At 42.4% G+C, this 25,650-nt stretch overlaps 2 protein-coding genes across 16 annotated transcripts in view; both read left to right on the forward strand.

Moving 5' to 3' along the window:
- The window catches only part of TPM3 (tropomyosin 3), a 29,614-nt gene extending 18,699 nt beyond the window's left edge, over positions 1-10,915 (forward strand). For 7 of the 15 annotated variants that reach the window (XM_014461166.2, XM_014461165.2, XM_014461171.2 and 4 more), the window contains one exon: positions 8,287-9,041. In XM_014461166.2, the coding sequence (XP_014316652.1) occupies positions 8,287-8,308 (22 nt within the window). In that variant the 3' untranslated portion in view covers positions 8,309-9,041. Of the gene's footprint in view, positions 1-453; positions 654-8,286; positions 9,042-9,569 lie in introns of those variants that run through there. The other 8 variants (XM_014461170.2, XM_014461167.2, XM_006095119.3 and 5 more) reach the window with 2 other exon arrangements.
- A 620-nt stretch (positions 10,916-11,535) lies between these two features.
- NUP210L (nucleoporin 210 like) overlaps positions 11,536-25,650 on the forward strand; it is a 48,472-nt gene continuing 34,357 nt past the window's right edge. The window contains exons 1-9 of the mRNA XM_023759305.1: positions 11,536-12,341; positions 14,338-14,474; positions 15,563-15,694; positions 16,951-17,044; positions 18,723-18,873; positions 21,080-21,212; positions 21,894-22,052; positions 24,601-24,669; positions 25,391-25,497. Coding sequence (XP_023615073.1) covers positions 12,121-12,341; positions 14,338-14,474; positions 15,563-15,694; positions 16,951-17,044; positions 18,723-18,873; positions 21,080-21,212; positions 21,894-22,052; positions 24,601-24,669; positions 25,391-25,497 — 1,203 coding nt within the window. The 5' untranslated portion in view covers positions 11,536-12,120. The remainder of the gene's footprint in view (positions 12,342-14,337; positions 14,475-15,562; positions 15,695-16,950; positions 17,045-18,722; positions 18,874-21,079; positions 21,213-21,893; positions 22,053-24,600; positions 24,670-25,390; positions 25,498-25,650) is intronic.

Here is a 25,650-nt window from a genome sequence, read left to right on the forward strand (position 1 = left end):
GTCATCATATGACTAAGGAAATAGGGCCCAGAGAACCAGTGACTGGGGTTCTAATACTACATAACAAAACTCAGACCTCCTGGGTGTATTTGGTTTGGGCCCTGATAAAATTCTGGGGAAACACCCATAATTGGAAATAATCAACTTTACCTACAAATTGAATTTGATTCCCAAATTTTAGTCCCAGAGCGAGCCTGGTAGTAAAAAGCACCAAAAAGAGTTGTTGGGGACTTCACCTGTTTGCTGTGGATCCCTGGTCCTGATGCTAATCTGCCTCTTGGTATCTTTCCCACTAACCCTGAAAAGAAGCCGAATGGCTCAGGCTATAGCGTCTGGCTCTCTTTTATCCTTCCTACTGCCACCTGTTCCTTTTTCTCTGCTCCCGTCTCCCACGTTATTGTGTAGATTGATGCTAGTCCTTCTCACCTAGCGTCTCCTTACTTTTTCATACAGATAAATTGCCACCGTTTCTGCTCTGTTCTGGATCTGCCCCCTTCCCTCGGGGAACCCAACGCCCCACTCTCACTCTGGATTCCATTTGGGTCAGCCTGGCTGGTCCCCAAGGCATTAGGATGGGCGGGGGGCCACAAAGCAACTTATGTATTCTCTTCCACCCCCACCCCAAATTAAAATGTTCAGCTGCTGGAGCCTCATGCCACCCTGCATTCGTGTCATTGACAAAGCTGCTGCTGTCCCTGAGAAAGAGCCTTGGGGGTGTGGTGTGGGGAACAGCTATCGTAGGCTCTCCCTCCTCTGACTTCTATAATCAAAGCCACTTTTGTGTGTGTCTATTTTTTCTTGACATTTAAACTCTCCTGATCTGAGTCTATCAGAATGGTGGTCTAGTAGTGGAGCCCTAGTCTTACTGTTTAAGCTGAATGAGATCATCCAAGTCCTTTACTTCCAGTTCTTAAGTCATCCCGCCTGGAATGTTCCATCCTCTCTTCAGGTTCTCCTCCTTTGATTAAGGTCGAGAGTCCATTGAAGTGCCTCCCAATACACATTTTCTACCCTTTTACCAGTGATTCAAATGGTGCATCCTCAAAACACTCGGTGGACCCAATATGTTACCATTAAAACTGGTCATCCCAAGTCCCAGAAAAATACATGGTGGATAGAATTTTCAAGAGTTTCATGTTTTCTTCCTGAAATCTTTCTTGCATATTTGAGGCTTATTACCATTTGCCTCCTACTACGAGACAAGTGATAAGTGATTATCAGAAAAACTAACACAAGCATGCCTATTTCAAATAATGTGCACAGGGTGGTAATGATTTCTTACGTGCATTCATAGGATAAATTTCTGTTAGTAAAATTGTTCCTGGTTTATATTATGGAATTAAATACCAGCATTTTGGAAATTTCAATTTACACACCAGAGGTGGTTCGATCTGGATGGTGTGGTGTTCGGTTGTACTTATTTAAGCACCTAAGTTTTGTTCACTTAGTTTCCCAGCAAAGTATATATTTTAATTTTTCTTTTCTTTTAAAAAATTTTTAAAATTTATTTTAGATAGAGGAAGAAGGAGAGAAACATCATGTGAGAGGGAAACCAATTGGTTGCCTCCCCTGCATGTGCCTACTGGGATTGAACCCAAAACCTGGGTATGTGCCCTGACTGAATCAAACCCGCCACCTTTCGGTGGACGGGATGACGCTCCAACCAACTGAGCCAGGCCAGCCAGGGCAAAATTTGCCTTTCTTTTCTTTTTTATTAATCCTCACCTGAGGATATTTTTTCTATTGCTTTTGTTTTTTTAAAGAGAGTAGAAAAGAGGGAGGAGGAGGAGGAGAGAAAGAGAGAGCGAGAGAGAGAGAGAGAGAAACATCAATGTGAGAGAGACACATCAATTGGTTGTCTCCCGCGGGTGCCCCAACCAGGGCTGGGGATTGAACCTGCAACCCAGGCATGTGCCCTTGACTGGGAATCGAACCCAAGACCCTTTGGTGCACAGGCCTACGACCTAACTCTGAGCAAAACTGTCCAGGGCTGCTTTTCTTTTCAACAGATAGAGGCAGGTAGAGAGGTTTTCCTTGACCTAATACTTGAATTCAGGTTTTTTTCTGTCTGTACCATTTTCTTCCTGCCACATAGCCCTTGTAATTAAGGTACGGATTCATTTATTCAGCTGACACTGGTATTTTCTATGCACAGGGTATTAAGGTGGGGACAGAAATCATCAAAGATGGAGACACCATCCTTACTCCCAGATTGCTCAGAATCTAGTCGGAAAGAGAATATATATATATATAATATATAGCCAAAAATGATGTGTGATAAGTGCCACAAATAAAGTGCTGTGGGACTTAGGGGGGGGGGGGGTAATGATTCCTGTGGGGGATGTTTAGGAAAGATGACAGGAGGCATGTAATAGGTACTTAATAAACATGTTGAAACTCGACTCTTCATTTTTATTAGGTTCCAAAGATTGGATTTTTGACGAGCAGACTTTATTTAGTTGAGGTATAGTGGACATTGAACATTTCAGTTAAAAAGAAGAAAAAGAATAAAGGCGTAGATAGAGATGGGAAGGACACAATATCTATAAAGGTCGATTTAGACAGTAGGGACTGGTGTGTGTTGAAGCCAGGCTGGGCAGGGGGTTAATTTTATTTTCTAGGTAATGGGGATGACACTGGAGATTTCGAATAAGAAGAGTTAATTTAGCAGCTGAGTTAAGAATATATTGGGGGGCTCTAACTGGTTTGGCTCAGTGGATAGAGCGTCGGCCTGCGGACTGAAGGATCCCAGGTTCGATTCCGGTCAAGGGCATGTACCTTGGTTGCGGGCACATCCCCAGTGGGAGGTGTGCAGAAGGCAGCTGATCGGTGTTTCTCTCTCATCGATGTTTCTAACTCTCTATCCCTCTCCCTTCTTCTCTGTAAAAAACCAATAAAATATATTTTTAAAAAAAGAATATATTGGGGGCGGGGGGAAGGAATATATTTGAAGGGAAGCAGATTATCAAAGTGACCCATGAAGACAATGATTCCCAAATTTCGGCCATTTGCATACCACTTTGGGGACTTGGCGTATTCACTTACTGCCTACATTGTTTTCTTCAAATTTGCTCTTGGTTTCAATTTTGTTTGTTCTTACTCTACACCAGTGGTTCCCAACCTTCCTAATGGCACGACCCTTTAATACAGTTCCTCATGTTGTGGTGACCCCCAATTTCATTGTTACAAATTGAACATAATTAAAGCATAGTGATTAATCACAAAAACAATATGTAATTATATATGTGTTTTCCGATGGTCTTAGGTGACCCCTGTGAAAGGGTCGTTTCACCCCCAAAGGGGTCGCGACCCACAGGTTGAGAACCACGGCTCTACACAATTCTAACTTGAAATCAAAGGTTTGATGTGTGCTACTGTGTTTCCTAATGCACATTAAAGAAATACAGATAATAAACATTTTTTAAATTCACAAATGCATAATGCTTGACATCTCACCTCCACTAGCAGTGACTGTGCCATACTTTGGGAAACTGGGTTAGTTTATTGCAGTTTTCCTAGGGGTAATAATCTGGACTAGAGTAATGGTGGTGAAGAGAGGGCATGAAGATGGGTACTTTGAAGGGCCTCCCACTAATGTGAGGAGGAAAAGTCAAGGACTGGTTCTGAGCGTGGGAAAATGCTGGTGGTATAGGTGTAGGGAGGACATGTGGAAGGTAGAGACTATAAGTCTGAAAAACTATCAAGTATCCAGGTGAAACAATCCTGGGCCTTGATTTGGGAATCCATAAGGGTGACAAGCAGTTTAGGCCATGGAAGTAAGTTAGAACCTTAAAAGACAATTGTAAATGTAAAAAGAAGAATTAAAGAGAAAAATCTATAGACGAGGAAGCCAAATGGAATTGGTTAGAGGGATAAAGGAGAATGAGTGGCCTTGATACTTTATGAAGTTCAGGGCTGATGATTTCAATGATTCTCAACTTCGACAGTTTAAGAAGGAAATTAACTGGAGATGGGACGATGTCGTTGATACTGTATTTGAAGGGTACATTTTGAGCCTTGAGCAAGGAGAGGAGACATATTTCACAGAGAAAAAAAGTGAATTGGTGGAAAGTATTGTAGACACTAGCTACATATGGCTGTTGAGCACTCAAAATATGGCTAATATTACTGAGGGACTAAATTTCTAATTCTGTTACTTTTCATCTAAATTTTACAGTCACATGTGGCTAGTGGCTACTGCATTGGATAGTATAATCCTAGATGTTTTAGTATCTGGGTCCGAAGGAGTTGACTGGTACAGAGGGGCTTCTTAAAAAGGAAAGGAGAGAATGGGAATGAGAAAAGTGAAGTGTTATCCTGGTAGCTCCTGTCTTTCTCCATGTCCATGGCTGGTGTGATCAAGGGTAGAGACCAGCAAGCCATGGCAGCTGAGTAAAATTTGAAATGTTATGTTAAATTCATTCTTTAATTTAATACTCTGTATCCTTGCAGAAACCATCCTATAATACTTAAGTCTGGATCTTCTATTGGAATGGGGTCAGGCATCATTGGTAATCTCAGAGTAAAGTGCTTGACATCTTAACTTTTTCCTCTTAATTTCTAAGAAAGAACTACAGGCTGATAATGTGTATTCTTTATTTCCTCGTTACCATTGTTGGAATGATGAACAAAACATGGCTGCACCCCAAGTTACCTGACGGGTGGCTCTAACCTGTTATTTTAGGCAGCCTTATCTTAGCTTCTTTTTCTTTCCTGTAGTATTGTTGGAATACTCCCCAACCTCAACATTGGGGGTGGGGGGAAAATATCAAAAGCAAAATCTCGTCTCCCTTCCTTGAACTTTGAGGCTTTAAAGTTGATGTAGTTCCCTTTACTCTGAGCCCTTTCCTGTTACTGAATGAAGTTGACCTAATTCAGACGACGAAGCTTAAGGATGTCCCGTATTCATATGAGATTGTTCTCTAATTAGGCACGGCTAAAAGGAAATGAGACCAGGTGGACTCTCTGGGTTGCCTTTTTTTGTTTGTTTTATTTTGCTGTTATCAGGGAACCAAGAACTTTAATGAGCTGGTATCTGATCCTGAAGTTTTAGTCACTAGAGATAGCAGAGTTTAAAACTTTACTTATTAAATAAGTTCCTTGTGAGAGAACAACCACATTTGTCTTTCTGACCTCATGCAATTCTAAGGGGACTGTGCGTTCTGGGAATTAATCAAGCAATAAAATGCTCCCACTTCTCTATTTCTCCCCTAAATGGAACAAAACCCTCATTGACCAGACTGTCTTAAGGGATAAGATTCTGCTTACACCTTCGTTCCAAGACAGCAGTGACTGTGGATGCTACAGGGGGGTCAGGCTGCACGTGGAATCTGTGTGTAAGGGCGTCCCAGTGAGTGTGACAGGTCCAGTCCTAGGCCTCATGGAGTTCATAGACGAGTATAGTGGGTTTTTTAAATTTAGTCCAGGATAATCCTGGGGCCTACAGAACAATTCTGCTTATTACTGCCCTCTGCCCAGTAAATATCTGTATGGCCTTCTAGTTACTGTGACAATGAAAGCCTGCCTCCACACATTTCCAAATTGTCCTCTGAGGGCTTTGGAAGGGCAATATTGCTGTATTGAGAGCCACTGGTTTAGAGGGCAGTGCAATTTTAAAAGTTCATTCTAATTTCTGCCCCTTAAAATATAGCTATTATTGCCCTAGCCCAGTGGTTCTCAACCTTCTGGCCCTTGAAATACAGTTCCTCATGTTGTGACCCAACCATAAAATTATTTTCGTTGTTACTTCATAACTGTAATGTTGCTACTGTTATGAATTGTAATGCAAATATCTGATATGCAGGATGGTCTTAGGCGACCCCTGTGAAAAGGTCATTCGACTGCCAAAGGGGTCGCGACCCACAGGTTAAGAACTGCTGCCCTAGCCAGTTTGGCTCAGTGGATAGAACATTGGCCTATGAACTGAAGGGTCCCTGGTTCAATTCCGGTCAAGGGCGCATGCCTAGGTTGTAGGCTTGATCCCCAGTGTGGGGCTTGCAGGAGGCAGCTGATCAATGAGTTTCTTGCATCATTGATGTTTCTATCTCTCCCTCTCCCTTCCTCTCTGAAATCAATAAAAAATATATATATACAGCTATTGTCCTGGATGATGTGGCTCTGAGAGGTCACGGGTTTGATTCCCATCAGGGGCACATGCCTGGGTTTCCAGCTCAATCCCCAGTGATTGTACAGTGGGCAGCCAAATGTATGGTTCTCTCTCATCAATGTTTCTCCTCCCTTCTTTCTCTCTAAAAAAATAAATAAAATAAAATAAACAGCTGTTATTTTGGAGTATTCCCTCCCAGGATCTTCTTATACATGTATGCTTGTTTTCTTTCTTTTTTCTCTTTTTTTTAATCCTCACCTGGGGATATGTTTTTATTGATTTTAAAAGGAAGGGGGGAAATAAAAAAATACCAAAGAAAAAGATAACAATAAAAGGAAGGGGGAAAGCCCAGCCGGCATGGCTCAGTGGCTGAATGTTGACGTATGATAACCAGGAGGTCAGGGTTCGATTCCCGGTCAGGGCACATGCCCAGGTTGCAGGCTTGATCCCCAGTGTGGCGCGTGCAGGAGGCAGCCAATCAATGATTCTCTCTCTCCATTGATGTTTCCCTCTCCTCTGAAATAAAAAAAAAAAAGGAAGGGGGAGAAGAAGAAAGAAAAACATTGATTGGGTGCCTCTCATATGGACCCTAACTGGGAATTAAACGTGAAACCTTTTGGTGTGCGGGACAATGCTCCAACTAACTGAGCCACCCGGCCAGGGCTAAGCTTTTTGTTTTGATAGTGTACATAAAGTGGAAAGTATTATTAGGAACATAAAAGTATCTTTTTCATATTAACATCTTTTTTGTTTTTGTTAATTCTCACCTGAGGGTTTTTTCTCCATTGCTATTCAGAGAGAATGGAGTGGATGGGCAGGGGGAGGGAGGTAGAGAAAGAAACAGAAGCATCGATGCGAGAGAGACTCATTGACTAGTTGCCTCCTGCACCGTCCTGTCTGAGGTGGGTGGGGGAACGAACCCAAAATCAGGTACTTGCCCTTGACCAGGAATCAAACCCCAGGCAGACCCATTGGTGCTCAGGCAGACACTCTAACCACTGATCTACACTGACCAGGGCTCTCGGTGACATCTTGAGACAATTTTGAAACAGACTGTAAAACAGGAAGAAACTTTACGTGAACTTCAGAGGCTGATACAAATTTCCATTGCCCCTGTGCTGGATTAGAATTCTCCGTACCCCCCTTTACGGTGTGCTCCAAGTAGAAAATCCAGACAAAGCCAAGGAACTTGAGCACTTAACTACTTGTCTCGGGAATGCTTTGGTTATAGGAAACAGCTTAACAGTAGCTAAAATAAATATGGGGTTTATTTTTATTGCATAATAAAAGTTTAGATTTGAGCAGCTGTGGTCTGATGTAGCTGGACTTAGTGTGATTCTTTTGGTCTTTTAAGGTTGGAATATGTAGCTCTAGCCATCACATCCATATTCAAAGGCAAGAAGGGAAGCTAAAATTTCCCAGGAACTCCCAGCAGATTAATATCTATATCTCATTGGTCAGAACTGGATCACATGACCACCCCTAGCTGCAAGTGAATCTGAAAAAAACTAGAATAGGATAGTCTTGATTGGCTTGTACCAGTAATTCAACTTCCCTGGCCCTGAGCACACTGTTAACCCTAACAGGTTTGGGGTTTTTTGTTTTTTTTGTTTTGTTTTTAAAGGGGAGGAAGTTGGATTTTGATTAAATAAACCACTATGATAGTTCTATTCCAGTGCCTACAACAAGAAGCATTGGAAAGTGTAGGATTAAGTGGGTATAGGGATATTTGCCCCAATCTACCATTCATAATGGTGTATTAAATGCTCTTACAGAAAAATGTTCAGCTGTTCACTTGGTCCTTTCAAACCTCATTATTATAAATGTATTTCTTAGACTTGAGCTGTATTCCTTTCTTTGCCCTGTTTCACTTGTCTCCGTTTCTCAACCTAGGGAATATATACTATGAATGTGTTTTTTCTCCCTCATAATGTTGTCCTTCCAACTTGTTGGTCTGAGTGTTTTGTTTTATTCCTCTGTTGATCTTTCCATCAACTGACTGACTCTCACTGCCCTCGGTTTGAATCGTCCTTGCACCCATTCTGCCTTACAGATGCATGTCGTGTGTGCCAGCTAGTTGAAAGTCTCAGATTTACATCTGGTTCTCTACTAACCTTCCCTTTTTCTCTTTCTCCTCCTCTTTCTCCTCTCCTCTTGTCTTCTTCCTGTCGCTGCTGCAGAGCGTCTCTACAGCCAACTTGAGCGAAACCGCCTGCTTTCTAATGAGCTGAAGCTAACGCTGCATGATCTGTGTGACTGATGGCAGGGCTCCCTGATGCCCATTAAACCGAGCTTATTGCTCACACCACTGACCTGGACCCCAGCAAAAAGCTGATTGTCTTTTTAAAGTTTACTAAGTTGCCCTAAGCAAATTGCTTTTCAATTGGGGCAGTTAGAATATTGTTGACTTCCTGTGTAGTAGGAATGTTTAATACTGCATTTCTGTCCCTTTTCAAGAGGTGTGGGTGATGAAGGGAGGGGCCTGAGAGGTTATAGTGAGAAAACTTGGGAGAGTTTTCTGCTTTCCACCCTGATTTGCTGCTCTTTCACTTGTGCACTGACTGTAGGATACTTCCCTTGCATGGATGTTTTCTAACAATAAAAGGAATGACCTGACAAGATGTTGTAGCTGCTTTCTCTGCAGGCCCAGCTGGGCCCTTCTGACTGGATGCAAAAAAATGGCGTGGAATATTCCTAGATCTGTGTGCCATCACCTTCCCTGAGTGAAAGATCTGAGTATTTCCCACCTCCCTAGAGCAGGCAGAGAGGTTTGCTTTCTGCGCAGATTAGATTCTCTTTAATGTCCAGCTGCTGGTTTTCTTCCTGACATTTTCCATGTTGCTTTTTCCTGATTTTATGTTTAATTTTAACTAACTGTCACAAGCTAGTTCTGAATAAACACTGCAAAAATCTTAAGGTTTTGCTTACACATATACGTTTGATAGTATTCTTGGCTTTATTTCCTTTACAGATATTTTACTTAACTGTGGGGGTTCTTTTATTTATCCCACCAATGGTTCCTTTCCTCTCTAGCTCATGAGAATCCCCCTGTACGCTTTTCAAGTTGAGATCCTAATGTTTCTATGGTAGACAGATACCCATTCTTATTCTCTGTGGTCAAACCTCAGTGAGCCATTGTTCTCTGGGCAAAGCCTAAAGGAGTTGATGGTGATGTTTAAGGCTGCCTCCTTTGGGGACTGAAAGCGATAAGGCTTGGCTGGGTGTGGGAAGTAGAGGAAATGACTGATAAGGTTCCCAACGCCCCCAGAAGTACAGCAGCGCCTGCAACTGCAGTAGGCAAGCCAGAGGCCCTGCAAACCAAGTGAGGCAATAGCTCACTTCTGTGGCCGAGAAGGCAACTGCTTTATTAGTCTGCACTTCCCTGCAACAGGAGCAGTTCTCAGAGTGGGTAGACCTTGAAATTTACTTCTGGTTTTTAATGTCTCTCCTTTACCCCCATTAGATAAACTGAAATGCACCAAAGAGGAACACCTCTGTACACAAAGGATGCTGGACCAGACTCTGCTTGACCTGAATGAGATGTAGAGCCACCCAGTCCCGCCCTGCCGCTGCTCCTCCCTCTGACCCTGACTCCGCCTGAGGCCAGCCTGCTTGAAGCTGACCTTTAAACTGAGGGCTGATCTTTAACTGGAAGGCTGCTTTCTCCTTTCACTGCCTCCCCCCCACCCACCGACCCCCACGTCTTTTTCGCCAAATTATCTCTGCCTCCCCTCAGAGATTTTGATTGGGCTAGAGGCTGAGCACCTTTGGGAACAACATTGAAGGGAATGTGAGCACAATGCAAAGTGTCTTTAAAAGCATGTTGTGATGTACACATTTTGTAATTACCTTTTTTGTTGTTGATGTGGCAACCATTTGTGAAACATTCCAAATAATTCCACAGTTCTCAAGCAGCAGTCTAATCCCTTCTCGCTTTTAGGAGGTAATTTTTCAGCTTAATCCATATTGCCCTCTCCATAGAGGAGGGAAAGAGGTATGGGCCTGCCTTACTGAGAGCCACATAGAGCCCAGAGGACGGCTCCACTATGGGGAATCATTGCTTTGTGCAGAGCACTAGCCAAATCGAAAAGGTGATTTCAGGAGGAGTTAGCCAAAAAAAAAAAAGTGATGTTTAGGTTTCAGCTTTTAAGGCATCTTTGGGCAATTTATTTTTTCATCAGAAGTGACCAAATTAAAATGGTGAGGCCTCCCCGTCAGAGACCAAATTCTAGTCCCATCTCTTCCCTTTCAAGCCCAATGGCTCACAAAATGGATCATGTGACCCTGAGGTTGAAGTGACCAGTTATTTGCTCTCCTGCCTCCTTGAAAGAAAGAAAATTATGTTTTTGCCACTGATTTAGCCAAATGAAACTCATCTCATTACCCTCCTCTGGGTCTGAAGCTGCTGTCTCTAAAAGTGCCATCTCATTGTGCTTTGTACCAGTTAGTGCTGGAGAAATCTTGAATAGTTTATGTACAAAACTTTTTAAATTTTGTATTATTTTGAAACTTTGCTTCTTTGGGGTTGGGGCACACGGGCCACCCCGTCTGGCTGTGAGAGCTCGCTGCAGTCTGGGCGGGCAGTGTGCTGATCTTTAAGTTTCTTTCCCTACCTAATGCCCCATTTTTAGTGAGGTTTCTGTGAGGTCTGTTGGGTGCGCATCCTGCAGCTTATTGGCTTAAAATGTACTCTCCTTTGGTGTGGTCCCTTTGGGGGCCAATTGGGAGAAAGAGAAACCAATAGTGTAACTGTTTTGATACTGAAAATTGAACAAGTATCTTTTTAAAATAAAGAACCAGTCCCTCCAACCTTCAGACCTACTTGACTTCTTTTTTTTTTTTTTACTAATCCAAATGTGCTTTCTCCACAGGAACTGAGGTTTGGGTTAAAAATCAGATCTTTGTAGGTGGTAGCAACAGGACATTGGAGTATATGCTTTGGTAGCATACCAAACGGGGTTCAAAACTCAGCTCTGAGTTCCTAGTTGTTATGTCCTGATATAACAACGGTAAAACAAAGATAACATGTATTATCGGGTAAATGGGAAAATTTGAAAAAAATCATGTGCCAGTCCTTTTTTGTTGTTAACCCTCAGCTGAAGATATTTTTTCCATTTATTTTTTTTAGAGAGAGTGGGAGGGGGGTGGAGAGAGAAACATCGATGTGAGAGGCATAACGATTGGTTGCCTCCTGCATGTGCTCTTGACCCAGAATGGAACATGAAACCCTTAACAAGAAGTGCTCTTAGCCCAACCGGTGTGGCTCAGTGATTAAGCCTCGACCTATGAACCTGGAGGTCACAGTTCGAATGCTGGTCAGGGCATATGCCCAGGTTGCAGGCTGAATCCCCAGTGTGGGGCGTGCAGGAGGCAGCCATCAATGATTCTCATCATTGATGTTTCTATCTCCTCCCTCTTTCTTTCTGAAATCAATAAAATGTGTTTGTTTTTTTGTTTTTTTAAAGAAGTGCTCTTAGTATTTGCTTAGAGATTGTGTGAGTGGATAGCTTTCAAAGTTGCCTTTGACACACCAGTGCCTGGTATTCCTGTACCCTGGCCATGAGGCTGGCCATGAATCTGACATACTAGTAAAAATGACACGGCTCCCTTGACAACGACCGGCTCTAGCTGTTTATACTTAAGACTGGAAAGTTTTTCCGTTAATAGGCACGGATCAATGCATAGAAATTACTGCCCCCCCCCCCAAATAAAAATAAAGAAAATTGGAGATGAGGTGGGGTTAGGGGCCAAACCAGGTAGGCAATCGAATTAAACTGGGAGGAAGTTCTTTTAGACTTTTTGATTTTTATTTATTAACAAGATCTGCCATCCGATATTTAAGTGGGCAGCTGGGTTTGTGCCTGAAGTTTCCATCCTGTTGGTTTGCTGAGCGTTGAGTACAGGGATTCCCACAATTCCGAGCCAGGCGGCCCCGCCTCCCGCTGGCATTCCGCGCGAGGATTGGCTGGTGGGGCCGGTCGGCCTCGGGGAGAAAACCTGAACCCACAGGCGCCATGACTGGCTCAGGGACACCCGGCCCCCCAGGCCCGGGCCCGGCCTCCTGCTCGCCCCGACACCGCCTCCTGCTGCTGCTGCTGCTGCTGCTGCTGCTGCTGCTGCTGCTGCCTGGGGCCCTGGCCAACAAGCTGAAGGTGCCCCAGGTGCTGCTGCCCTTCAGCCGGGAGTCCGGCCGCGTGCCCTTCCTGCTGGAGGCGCAGCGGGGCTGCTACACTTGGTGAGGGGTTGGGGTCCCCGGGGCTGCACCCCACGCCACCCAGCGAGGATGGGAGGGGCTCACCCGGTCAGAGGCCCGGCAGGCTGTGTGCCCACTGGGTGCCTTTTCCGGAGGGAGGCGGCGGGTGGCGGTGGGGTGGAGTGGCCAGGTTCCCGAGTGGCCTCCCCTCGCGTGGGACACCCGAAGGCTGCGTGGGACACGGCTCTTACCCGAGACCTGCCCAGGACGTGACTGTGTGTGTGTGTGTGTGTGTGTGTGTGTGTGTTGGGGGGGGTCACTGTGGGAGTGGCCATTAGAGCCCGCGGAAGCCCCGGGTGGGAGGTCTCTGGTATTGGGGCTCACCAACGTGGGGACCCCCCAGGGCACACAGCTAGAATGAGAGAGGCCGGAGGGATTTACTCAGGAGCAGAGAGGCTTGGGGTGGAAGGGTCCCCACTAACCGAATAAGGGGGTTTCCGTGTGAAGGCATCACAAAACATAAACTGTTGTGTGTTTAACTCAGCACTTTGCAGGTGACTCAATGCTTATAGTCTTGTAAGTACGATTAGTCCTGTTTTACAGACGAGGGAACTGAGGCCCAGAGACCACGAGTACACACTTCCTCCAATATGAAAAGGTCCATTTCGGGTGGCGACGAGATCTCCTGTAATATGTTTTCCCCCTTACAGGATGGTGCCCTCCTGAACGGGCGGACAAGGGTGCTCACCTCTAGAGGGCTGACTTTCTGACTGAGGATGGAAGGACATGACTTCCTTGGGTGGGGGGACCCAATGATAGGTTGCGAGGTTACCCAAGGTGTGAGGGAACCTAACTGCAGTGGGCTTCAAGGTCTCAGGGGTTCACCCTAAAAGGAGTGGATTTCCCTTTACCATCTCCTAAGACGGGTGGGGAACCTTTTTCCTGCCAAGGGTCACTTGGGTATTTATAACATCATCCGTGGGCCATACAACATTATCGACAGCCTGGCTGGTGTGGCTCAGCAGTGGAGCAGGGACCTATGAACCAGGAAGTGGCGGTTGGATTCCTGGTCAGGGCACATGCCCAGGTTGCTCTCCTCCCTTCCTCTCTGAAATCAGTAAAAATATAATTTAAAAAAATTAGCTTACTATATTTGGTCAAACATTTAATTAACTCAACCCTAATGCCTTGGGAGGGCCACACCAAAGTATTGCATGGGCCTTACACAGCCCTCGGGCCAGACGCTCCCCACCCCTGTCCTAAGAGAGCAGGAAGGTTTGAGTGTAAGAAGTTCACATCCCATTTCATGAGGAAGTGTAATTGTAAGATAACCCCGTGTGATGTATTTCCTGATTGAGAGGATGATGCAAGGAATCTTTCCAGCATTGAAAGCCATTCCATCCATCCAAAAATTTTAATGATTTTTTTAAAGTGAGCTCACACCTTGTAATTTCAGCAACTTTACCATCTTAGATATCAGCAACCCAGTTTCTAGAATTGAAGGAAACTCATTCCTGAGAGTATGAGAAAACCACTTCTCTCATTATTGGAAACACATCAATCCTATTTTTACATACTGAGGGAAGAATGTAGCAATCGCATTTTAAATATTGAGGAAGGAATGTAATTTTGCACATGGGATCATTGGGAAACGGTTCTGTCTCTCCCACTTAAATCTTTTTTAAAAATTTTTTAATTGATTTCAGAGAGGAAAAGAGAGGGAGCGAGAGATAGGAACATCAATGATGAGAGAGAATTGTTGATTGGCTGCCTTCTGCACGCCCCTCACTAGGGATCAAACCCGGGAATCAAACCGTGACCTTCTGGTTCATAGGTCGATGCTCAACTGCTGAGCCACACCGGCTGAGCCAGTCTCTCCCACTTAACTCTTGTTTCCTAAGTAATGTTTCTATTTTGAAGAGTGTCATTTAAATACACCTGGTAGTATGTAATAATGGACAAAATAAAAGAAATTGTGTTCCACCAAAGTTAACCCACTTATTCCTATTTCATACTCTTAAGCATTTTATTCTGGCAGGCGTTCCACCCACCCTGATGTAGTAACTGTTGAGCCTTTATATGAAAACGGCATCTTATGTTCCCAAAAAGCTGTACTTTTTGCTGAATCTACCCAACCTATACGCCTCAGCAGTATTATTCTTGCTCGAGAGATAGGTATGTTGAGAGAAAACACAATATGTAACAGTAAAATAATTGTGACATCCTATTCTGTGACTTTTTTTGTGTGTGTATGTGTGTGTGTGTATTCAGCACCTGGCATGGTACCTGATACAAGGGGGAAAGAATTACTTATCAGAACTAGCTTAAGTGTTAAGGTCCGAGATTGGTCTTGAGTAAGGCCAAAGGCAGTAGTATAAAGACTAGTACTTCTCAAAGTGTGGTTGGTGAACCTATACCATTAGCATCACCTGGAGCTTGTTAGAGTTTTTGTTTGTTTGTTTTAAGAGAGGGAGGAAGGGAGAGAGAGAGAAAGAACACACACAAACATGGAAGTGGTAAGAGAAACATCAGTTGGTTGCCTCAGGCATGTGCCCCCACTGGGGATAGAATCAGCAACCTACGTATGTGCCTTGACCAGGAACCGAACAGGTGACCTTCCAGTGCATGGGACAACGCTCCAAGCCACTGAGCCACACTGGCCAGGGGAGAGATGTAAATTCTTAGGCCCCTCTCAGTTCTGCTATGTCAGAATCTCTGGGGTGGGCCCAAAACAAGTTTTCTGGGTGATTCTCATCCATACTAAAGTTTGGGAAGTACTGCACTAGTCTGTTTTAAACTAGAACAGCTCAAGAAATGCTATTTGTACCCAAAATCAGAGCAGGACTGACATTTTGCAACCATTTTACTTAACTAAATACATTTTTTAAAATCTATTACCATAATTTCATAAAAGGAAAAACATTTTAACACTTCAAAAGTAAGATAGAATGTAAAAATAAAGTTTAATCCTTTAAAGTGAATAAATTTGATTACGTGCTATTTTAAATTATTTTTTTCTCATTTTTCAATGGATGAATGAAAACATATATTGTAGATCAGTGTTTGGGAGTCGCTGGTCTAGTGTTTTATTATAAACAAAAGTTCTTATGTTTTGTCATTTTGCTGTTTTCTTCCACAGGTTGAAAGCAACTGTTACAGCCTTTCTTTTTTTCAAATATTTAGAATAAGATTCTGAGTGTTTAAGACATTTAATAGAGTCATGACCTGTTGAGTTAAATTCTCAGTGTTTGGATTCATTGTAGTGACTGACCATGAGCTGCGCTGTGACGTGAAGGTTGATGTGATAGACAGCATTGAAATTATATCTCGAACTCGGGAACTTTATGTAGATGACTCACCACTGGAACTGATGGTGAGGGCATTGGATGCTGAAGGTAAAGAAGTTCATTCAGAAGATTCAACAAAATCACTTAAAGTTGTACTCCTGTATGTTTAGTACTTGGGAGATAAAAGTAGATTGAAAGCAATATTTGTTTTCTCATATGAAGCTCATGTACATAAGGAATTAATAATTCTGAGCATGGTTCAAAACACTAGCTAATACTTTCATAAAATTTTCCTGCTATATTGAATGTTGGTCATCTCAGAAGTTTTCTTGAATGTCCAAATTCTGCCACTTAGCTTCTGCTGATGATCCCTAAACCAGCAATTAACATTACTTTAGAATTTATTGCTAGCTCTGTTTTGATAAGTCCACTTTCTGTAGGCTAGGAAAATTCAGTTAAACCTGTGAAAAAGTTCCATAATTTTAAATTTGTCTTTCTTGAGCATGGTTTTATATTGCTTAATATACTGTGCTGATGTTGTAATATATTTAAAACATTTAAAGTTATTGCCTCTTTCTAAACTATTCAGTAAAGAATAGTTTTTTATTTTTTTTAAATATATTTTATTGATTCTTTACAGAGAGGAATGCAGAGAGATAGAGAGTTAGAAACATCGATGAGAGAGAAACATCGACCAGCTGCCTCCTGCACATCTCCTACTGGGGATGTTCCCGCAACCCAGGTACATGCCCTTGACCGGAATCGAACCCGGGACCCTTCAGTCCGCAGGCTGACGCTCTATCCACTGAGCCAAACCGGTTTCGGCAAGAATAGTTTTTTAAATCTGAAGAGTGGATGTATTAAATTATCCTAGAATCTCAATTTTATAAAATTTTTGTTGAAGGGACCAGGATTTAGGGATTCCTGTCAACTCTGAGGTAGACTACAAGGGGGCCTTTATGTAAAGAGAAACAGAAAAAGTGGCATAATTTTTGTCAACCAGAAGCTAATCATTTTGAGTCCTTTTTCAGAAAGCTTGTGCAGCAGTAGCACTTATATTGTTTATGTAGGGATCTTCCTGGTATATGTATTTCAATTAGTTAATTATAAGTGTTTCCATTTGTTCATGAAAAAGCCCCAAAAGTAATTTTCTAGTTAGGTTTTCCTAACTAGATACCTGTATGGCATATAAGCATAACCAATGGACGCAGACAACAGGGTGAGGGCAGGATTGGGGGGATGTGGAGGCAATGAGGGGATAAGGACACATATGTAATACCTTAATCAATAAAGGGCAAAAAAAAGATACCTGAATCTTTTTGAGTATGTGATTCTGTCTTGTCTGCTTTTGGCTTGATCTACAGGAAATACTTTTAGTAGTTTGGCAGGGATGATGTTTGAGTGGAACATTGCCAAGGACAACGAATCATCAAGAGGAGAACTGTCTAATAAAATTAGGTAACCTTGCAACCTAACAAACCATCTGACTCTGAAGGAGACCTCCGCCTTTGTGGCACACTGAACAACAACCATTTGTGAGGGCATTAATCCTGCTGTCTGGACATTTTTAGAACAAATAAATTTACCAGATGGGGGGATGTCTTTGATATAGTAGGATGCAGGCTATAGTATGGTATGGATATAGCTACCATTATGATAGTTTAATTTGATGTACTGCAAGGGAGTTCATGCATTCAGGATTATGTACATCTAGAGACCTGGTGCACAAAATTTGTACATGGGTAAGGTCCCTAGGCCTGGCCGGAGATCAGGGCCGATCAAGGCCTTCCAGCTGCCAGCTGGAGCCTTCCTTTGTTCCGCATCACCCCCTATTGGTCAGCGCACGTCATAGAGAGCGATCGAACTCGGTTCTCCTGGTTGAGGGATGTCCAACTGCCCGTTTAGGCCCAATCCCAGTCACAATCCAGGACTGCTGGCTCCCAACCGCTCTCCTGCCTGCCAGCCTGATCACCCCCTAACCACTCTCCTGCCAGATTGATCGACACCTAATTATTCCCCTGCCGGCCCGATCACCCCCAATTGCCCTCCCCTGCAGGCCTGGTCCCCCCCCCCAACGACCCTCCCCTGCAGGCCCGGTCGCCCCCAACTGCCCTCCCCTGCAGGCCTGGTTGCCCCCAACTGCCCTCCCCTGCTGGCCATCTTGTGGCCACACGGGGGCGGCCATCTTGTGTTTTGGAGTGATGGTCAATTTGCATACTGGTCCTGACTAATTAGCATGTCCTGTGGTGACTAGCATATCTGGGCTAATTAGCATATTCCTCTCTTATTATATAGGATTATGTAGGATAGGATTATTTGAGTCAGGTATATATTCTGGCTGTTTTGTTGTTCAAGCTATCTGCACATGCTGAAATCCAGTAAGTGGGAAAAATAGTATGAAATTTTGTCTTCAGTACCAAGAAGTAGCTCTGAGACCATCCAAGTTTTAGTCCAACAACAATTTTAGCCAGAGGCACATTAAATACTTTTCTTCTATCTAGTCCTTACGGGGAAAAATTTTTTAAACTTTTGCCCTGGCCAGTGTGTTCAGTGTTTAGAGTGCTGAGCTAGCACTGAAGGGTCTCAGATTTGATTCCTGGTCAAGGGCATGAACCTGGTTGCAGGTTCAATCCCTGGCCCTGGTTGGGCGCCTACGGGAGGCAACCAGTCGATGTCTCTCTTTCTCTCTCTCTTTTCCCCTCCTCTTCCCTTCCTCCCTCCCTTCCACTCACTGTAAAAAATCAATGGAGCCCTAGCTGGTTTGGTTCAGTGGATACAGCGTCGGCCTGTGAACTGAAGGGTCTCAGGTTCAATTCCAGTCAAGAGCACATGTCCGGGTTGTGGGCTCAATCCCCAGTAGGGGGCGTACAGGAGGCAGCAGCCAATCAGTGATTTTCTCTCATCATTGATGTTTCTATCTCTTCCTCTCCCTTCCTCTCTGAAATCAATAAAAAATATTTTTTTAAAAAATCAGTGGAAAAAAATCCTTGGGTGAAGATTAACAACAAAACAACAACACAACTTTTTATACTGTATAGAGATTGAAGAGTCTAGGTCTAAAGTTGCTTAGTGCCTTTTGGAAGAAGACTGATTATTTGATTCTGTTAGAAACAAACCCTGTTTTAAATCTCTTTAGGATTCTAAAATACTCTGATGCAGAATATTCTCCCCCAGCATATGTAACTGAGATGGAAAAAGAAGGGAAACAAGGAGATATAATTTTGGTGTCTGGGATTAGAACTGGTGCTGCTGTTGTCAAAGTTCGAATTTTGGAACCATTTTATAAGGTAAAAAGTTTGTGTTATAAACTTCCATTTACTAGTCTTGCCTACATACCAGTAAAATACAGTTTTTTATGTTTATCTATAATAGAAGTTTTCTATCTAACCTGATATAGTTTGAGCTAATAGTCATTTAATTGAAAAAGTCATTTGAAGTGGGTAAACATGAAAAACAACAACACTTGTCTTCCTTAAACATTTTGTTACCTATTACAAATACAACTGCTGTTTTCCGTTAAAACATATAAATGCATTAAAAATATTTTTATTTCATAGGGGAAGAGAGAGATAGAAACATCAATGATGAGAAAGACTCATTGATCAGCTGCCTCCCGCACACCCGCCACTGGAGATGGAGCCCCAACCCGGACATGTGCCCTGACCTGGAATTGAACCTCAACCTCCTGGATCATAGGTTGATACTCAACCACTGAGCCATGCTGCCCGGGCTATACCTGCATTTTATTCACCAACCTCTTGGTGTAGGTCCAAGACCTTTCTTTGATCATGAGTTCACGGGTTAGAACTGTACATACTGTTTCTTGTATAAATTAGTTTCTAGTTTCTTTTTTTCATTCCATTTTATAGTAAAGTGAAAAATTAGACCTGTGAAGCAATTTGAATACATAATTCCATATTTTTCAAGGATTTTTACATTTCTCACCTAAACCCAATTTAATAGCACATTTTATCAGTTTGCTTTTAACTTTTCAAAATTTTTAAATTTTTTGCATTGTCCACGTAGTTCAGTTGGTTAGAGCATAGTCTCAATATACCAAGGTTGTGGCTTCGATCCCCAGTCAAGGCACATACAAGAATCAACCAATGAATGCATAAATGAGTGGACACAAAATCAATGTGTTTTTTATCTCTCTCTCTCTCAAATCAATTTTTAAAAAGGTTTAAATTTTTTGTAGAAACAACTGCTCTATTTTTGCACCCATAGTTTATTTTTTAAGTGTAATTATAATTAAACTAGTGGCCCTGTGCACGGATTCGTGCACATTCTAAGGTAATTAATTAGAATTCCTGGGTCAGCACCGCGGCTCGAAGGGTATCTGCGGAATGAGCAGGGTCCCTCCAGCAGGTGGGGTCCCTTGGCCTGGCCTATGGGGATTGGGCCAAAACTGGCTCTCCGACATCCCCCAAGGGGTGCTGGAGTGCGAGAGGGCACTCTGCAAAGTTGCTGTGGTACAGGGTGTGTAACGCAAATGCAAGTGTGCAGTAAACCAGATTTGGGGCCAACAGTGCCCCAGCAACAACATAACCCACAGCTGAAGGTGGAATCGCGCTGCCCTGCAAGGAATTGGGCTCCCACCTCTCTGGTTCTGGGGTGCATCACCGAAGAACCGCCTCTGCCAAGTCACTGCAGCTCAGCAGCTCCTGCGTTAAGCATCTGCCCCCTGGTGGTCAGGGTGCATCATAGGTACCAGCCAGTCTGATGGTTGGATGGTCACTTAGCCTTTTATATATATAGAAGTGCTGCTGGCATACATAGATTTGGGAAAAAACAGTTGTCTTTTGAATAGCATTTAATGCAAGTGGCAGGAACACAAGTGTATAGATACCCTAGAGGGCAGCTTACTAACCTTGTGCTGGGTAAGCCTTCATAAGAATCAGTATGTTCAACTTAATCTGGGAAGACAGTTCGAGGTTGGTTAAAAGGATTTCTGTGGCCCTAACCGGTTTGGCTCAGTGGATAGAGCGTCAGCCTGGAGACTGAGGGGTCACAGGTTCGATTCCGGCCAGGGGCATGTACCTTGGTTGCGGGCACATCCCCAGTGGGAGGTGTGCAGGAGGCAGCTGATTGATGTTTCTAACTCTCTATCCCCTCTCCCTTCCTCTCTGTAAAAAAATCAATAAAATATATTTTTTTAAAAAAAGGATTTCTGTGGCATAACAGTGAAATCTTACCTTTTCTCGTTTCAGCATACTTGTCATTTTATTTACCACTCTTCTCCTTTAGAAGGCTCGTCATTTTTCATTCTTAGTTTGAGTGATTTAGAAAGTGAGTGACTTAGAAAGTTAGTAAATGACTTAGAAAGTTAATATAGTATTAAGATTCATGATCATTTTTTAAGGCTAACTGAAATTATGATTTGTGATTAAGAAAGCATTTTAAAAAAATCTTTATAAAACTTTTAACAAGGAAGATGGCCTTGAGGATTTTGCCTCAAGTTTGGAAATTTTGATTTTTTTTTTCCTCTTTTAGAAAGTGGCGGCAGCAATAATACGTCTGCTTGTTTTGGAGAATGTATTTCTTGTACCATCCCATGATGTTTATCTCTTAGTAGGAACATATATTAAATACCGAGTTGCAAAAATGGTTCAAGGAAGAGTGACAGGTAAGGTGGCTTATCATTTCCTAACACTGACATTTCCCAAATCCTTTCTGCTGAGAAGCAGCTCCACATGATGTATGCACCTGTTTTTAGCTTTTGTAATCAAGTTTTCTCTGATTGCTATCCTAGAGCTAATACTGGACAGAGATAGTCCCCATATCTTAAACAGATTAAGTGCGATCGTTTGGCTCCTTAGCTTCAGTAACCAGAGGCATATGAGTTCTCCATTAAAACAACAACCAAAAACTTACTAGCTTCTGCAGGGCAAGGGAAGAAACTTTACCAGAAAGGACATGAATTATCTTGGTAAAAGTTTCTTGAAAAACTCAGTTCGGTAACTGAAAACTGAATACTCTATTAACTCCACAAATCCAGCTGAATTTATAAAGTGTGCATTGACTCCATTAACATTAATTCTTTCCTAACTTACCTAGTGGGGATTCCTTCTGCTACTCTCAGTTTACTGGTTTGTAAGAATACAAGTAATACCAACAATAAACTCAATAGTACCCTCCCCAAAGGGCTACTTGTAGAAATTCATCAGAGTGGAAAGGAAATTGGGAACAGATCGTTCGTGCTCTTATTTGTCCTGCTTCTTGATTTTCCTTTTATAATCCAACAATATACTATTGTCTGTTGGAATGGCTGCTCTCATTATATTTATGTACCTTTCATGTCTTACAGAGATGGGCTTTCCCCTGGAACATTATACACTGGAGTTACAAAACCATAAAGTTGCACATAATGAGTCTTTTTCTGGGAAAGTGGCTTTACTGGATGAGAAAACAGCCGTTGTGACCGCCATCCACCTGGGCCAAACTAATCTTATCTTTGTACATAAAAGTATCCTTTTGTTCAAGTTTTAGCTGCCAATATATCTTTCCCTGAGCATGCTAGAAATGCTCCTTGGTAAAATAACTTGTTGAGTGATTATAATACTACTACACATAATTTTCCATAGGTTTTATTTATTTATTTATTTTTTAAAAATATATTTTATTGATTTTTTACAGAGAGGAAGGGAGAGGGATAGAGAGTTAGAAACATCGATCAGCTGCCTCCTGCACACTCCCCACTGGGGATGTGCCCGCAACCAAGGTACATGCCCTTGACCGGAATCAAACCTGGGACCCTTGAGTCCGCAGGCCGACGCTCTATCCACTGAGCCAAACCGGTTAGGGCCATAGGTTTTATTTTTAACAAAAACTATACATTATTACTGTTACACTTTCTAACAACAGGAAGAGAAGTAGTTGGAGGGAGCTTAGTATCTGTTGACTTTAGTGCTTATTTGCAGCCTCAGTTACATTATGAGGTTAAGGAAAACAGTTTGGAGGAACTTGGGTGTGAATTGTATTAATTTGTTGCTTTTCACATGAATAATTGAGAAAAGATGATTAATATTTGTTGAGTTGAGAGTAATTTTTTTTAATCCTCACCCAAAGATATGTTTTTATTGATTTGAGACAGAGAGAGTGGGAGAGACAAACATTGATGTGAGAGAAACAGAGATCATCTGCCTCCTATAGGCACCCCAACTGGGGATTGAACCTGAAACCTAGATATGTGCTCTGACCGGAATCAAACCCAAACCCTTTTGGTGTATGGAATGATGCCCCACCCAACTGAGCCACCCGGCCAGGGCAAGTTGAGGGTAATTTTTAAAAATTCACTAAACCTGCTCTGTAAGGGTATAACAGAGACACAGCTCTATTAAAGTTGATGGAAACAAAACAGAATGAAGATTTAAATTCTCAGGAAATTGAAGCATTTGGATTTCATATCTCAGTGTTAGATTTTGAAATATTTCCTATCTTTGAGTATTTGAATCTGAAAGAAATTAATCTATTCAGCAAATATTATATTCCTATACTATATGCTCAACAGTATTCTAAGCTCTGGGGATGCAGACTATTTTACTTAGGGTAGTTAGGGAAGTCTGATAAGGTGACATTGCAGCAGTAAGCCATTTCGATATCTGTGTGAAAGAGCTCCAGGAAGAGGAAATAAATTGCAAAGGTTCTGAAACAGGAGCATGTTTGCCATGTTTAAAGAACAGCAAGGTCCGCCTGGCTGGTGTGGCTCAGTGGTTGAGTGTCCACCTATGAGCCAGGAGTTCACCGTTCAATTCCCAGTCAGGGCACATGCCCAGGTTGCAGGCTCGATCCCCAGTAGGGGGCGTGCAGGAGGCAGCTGCTTCATGATTCTCTCTCATTGATGTTTCTCTCCCTCTCCTTTCCTATCTCTGAAATCAATTAAAAAAACATTTTAAAATAAAAGTTTGATTCTTCAAATAGAGTAAATATTTTATTTCTGTTATCACTATAGATAACGTGAGAAATTGTAGTCTAAGTGAATGACTGAATTAATACAATTTCTAAATTAGTATACTTTGGATTAATGAGTGTTTTCTGTTCTTAGTTATATGTTTCTCAGAGCAGAAATACTTTTTGCTTAGCTTTTGGATGCAGTATATTTTTGAGAGGGAATAATGTTCCTAATTAGATCTGTATAGATGAGTAGAAGAATAAATTTGTATTTCTGCTAGAATTTAGCTGAAGAGGATAATGGGTAGTATGGTGTATAAGTGACCCAGAAGTAACTTCAGTGGGAAAGAGAAAGCATTTTGGTATTACAGATTTGCTGCAGATATTAGAAAATCAATTCATGATTCTTTTTGAGAGAGGACACTTATTAAAGCCGGGGACAGTGAAACAAGGAAGGGCTTAGGGTAGAGGAAGCAACAGGAGAGCCTAGGCCGGGCTGCTTTGCTCTCCAGAAAGTCAGAGAAAAGGGGGCCTTGGAGACAGCCTCAGGCGGTTAGTCCGGGGGGAACTGCTGCTGCCCACTGCTCCCCTGGTTGCAAGTCTCATGGGGACCATTAGAGTTTGGGAGATGCACGCCTGAGAGGGAAGAGAGGCGGGGTGTGCTCCCAAAAGGGAGAGCACCTCAGTGAGTGATTTTTTGAAAGTCTGCAGAGCTCCGGGCTGAATGACAAGTCATGCCTCTCCCTGTTCCTCTATCACCACTGTTCACTCCTTCAGCCAGAGCCAGGCCACTTCCTCCTGCTCTCCAACATGGGCTTCGGTGTAAGAATTTACCTGGAAAAAGGGTCCTGCAGCTAAATGAATATTAAAAGCGTGGAGCATGGTCTTTTTTCTCTCATTCCATTTTCCTTAAATTTGAAATTCAAGAATACCTGACTCATGTGATTATTGAGTCCCTCATATTTTTCTCAGAAGGGTACACATTTAGGTTTTTGCTTTTCAAGGGATAGTAAAAGGTAGAAGTTTTGTTTGTGGGTTCATTTTTTTCCCCCTTTGGTGTAGCACACATTTCTCTTTTCACCCAACTTTGGCTTCTATGATTTCCTTAAGCAAAAATTATTCAGATGTCCATATGCGCTCTGTGTCTGGACTTCCAAACTGCACCATATATGTTGTGCAACCTGGATTTTTAGGTATTTTTAGATAACGATTTTCTGAATAGCTAAATAGCTAAAATGAATGTGTTGAAATGATAGCGCTTCTTTAACCTTCATTTTGAGACCTAATTAACTACAAATTCAACCTTCCTTTGGCATATTTTCACACATTGTTCTGGTTATATGCTGTCTGTAAGATGAAGCAGATTGTGGGAAATACAAAGATCCACGTAACACAATATTGGGTTAGGAAAAGAGACTTTATACAAGAGGGAGAGAATCCAAATGTCGCTCTGTCCGGTTTGATTCAGTGGATAGAGTGTTGGCCTGTGGACTGAAGGATCCTGGGTTCGATTCCATTCAGGGGCACAGCTGGGGCCCTGGTCGCGGCTTCTGCAGGAGACAACCAATTGATGTGTTTCTCTCACATCGATATTTCTCTCTCTTTCCCTCTCTCTTCCACTCCCTCTAAAAATCAATGGAAAAATATCCTCAGGTGAGGATTTAAAAAAAAGAGAGAGAATCCGAATGTCTTTACCATTTGAGACAATGAACCTAACTGAAAAAACCTAGAATCTTGCCTGACAATTGTGGCTTGTTTTTGTGTGCCGATATACAGAGTATTTCTTTGTACCTGAGCTCAGTTAAGCCAGCATCTTTGGAACCCCAAATTATTATACAATTTGATAGAGTGAACTACAGGATCTACTTTGGAAACTCTCCCCTAATATTTTTGTTTCTTGATGTGTGTTTATAGGTTTCACAGTCCAGCCTGGAGGCCGATGGAGTCTAGAGGTGGGGCAGGTGTATGTCATTACAGTAGAAGTGTTCGATAAAAGCAGCACAAAGGTCTATATTTCAGATGTGAGTCTCTCTTGTATTTTTCTAGCCCCGTGTACCTTTTTATTTGCTTTCGCTTCCAGATTTTACCTTTGGAAATGCAAGTTACTACTTTATTATTATTATTATTAAATAGTTACTGTCCTTGAGGAATGTTAAGCCAGAAGTAAAAGAAAT

Source organism: Myotis lucifugus, unplaced genomic scaffold (genome assembly GCF_000147115.1).
Source record: "Myotis lucifugus unplaced genomic scaffold, Myoluc2.0 scaffold_151, whole genome shotgun sequence".
Lineage (NCBI taxonomy): Eukaryota > Metazoa > Chordata > Mammalia > Chiroptera > Vespertilionidae > Myotis > Myotis lucifugus.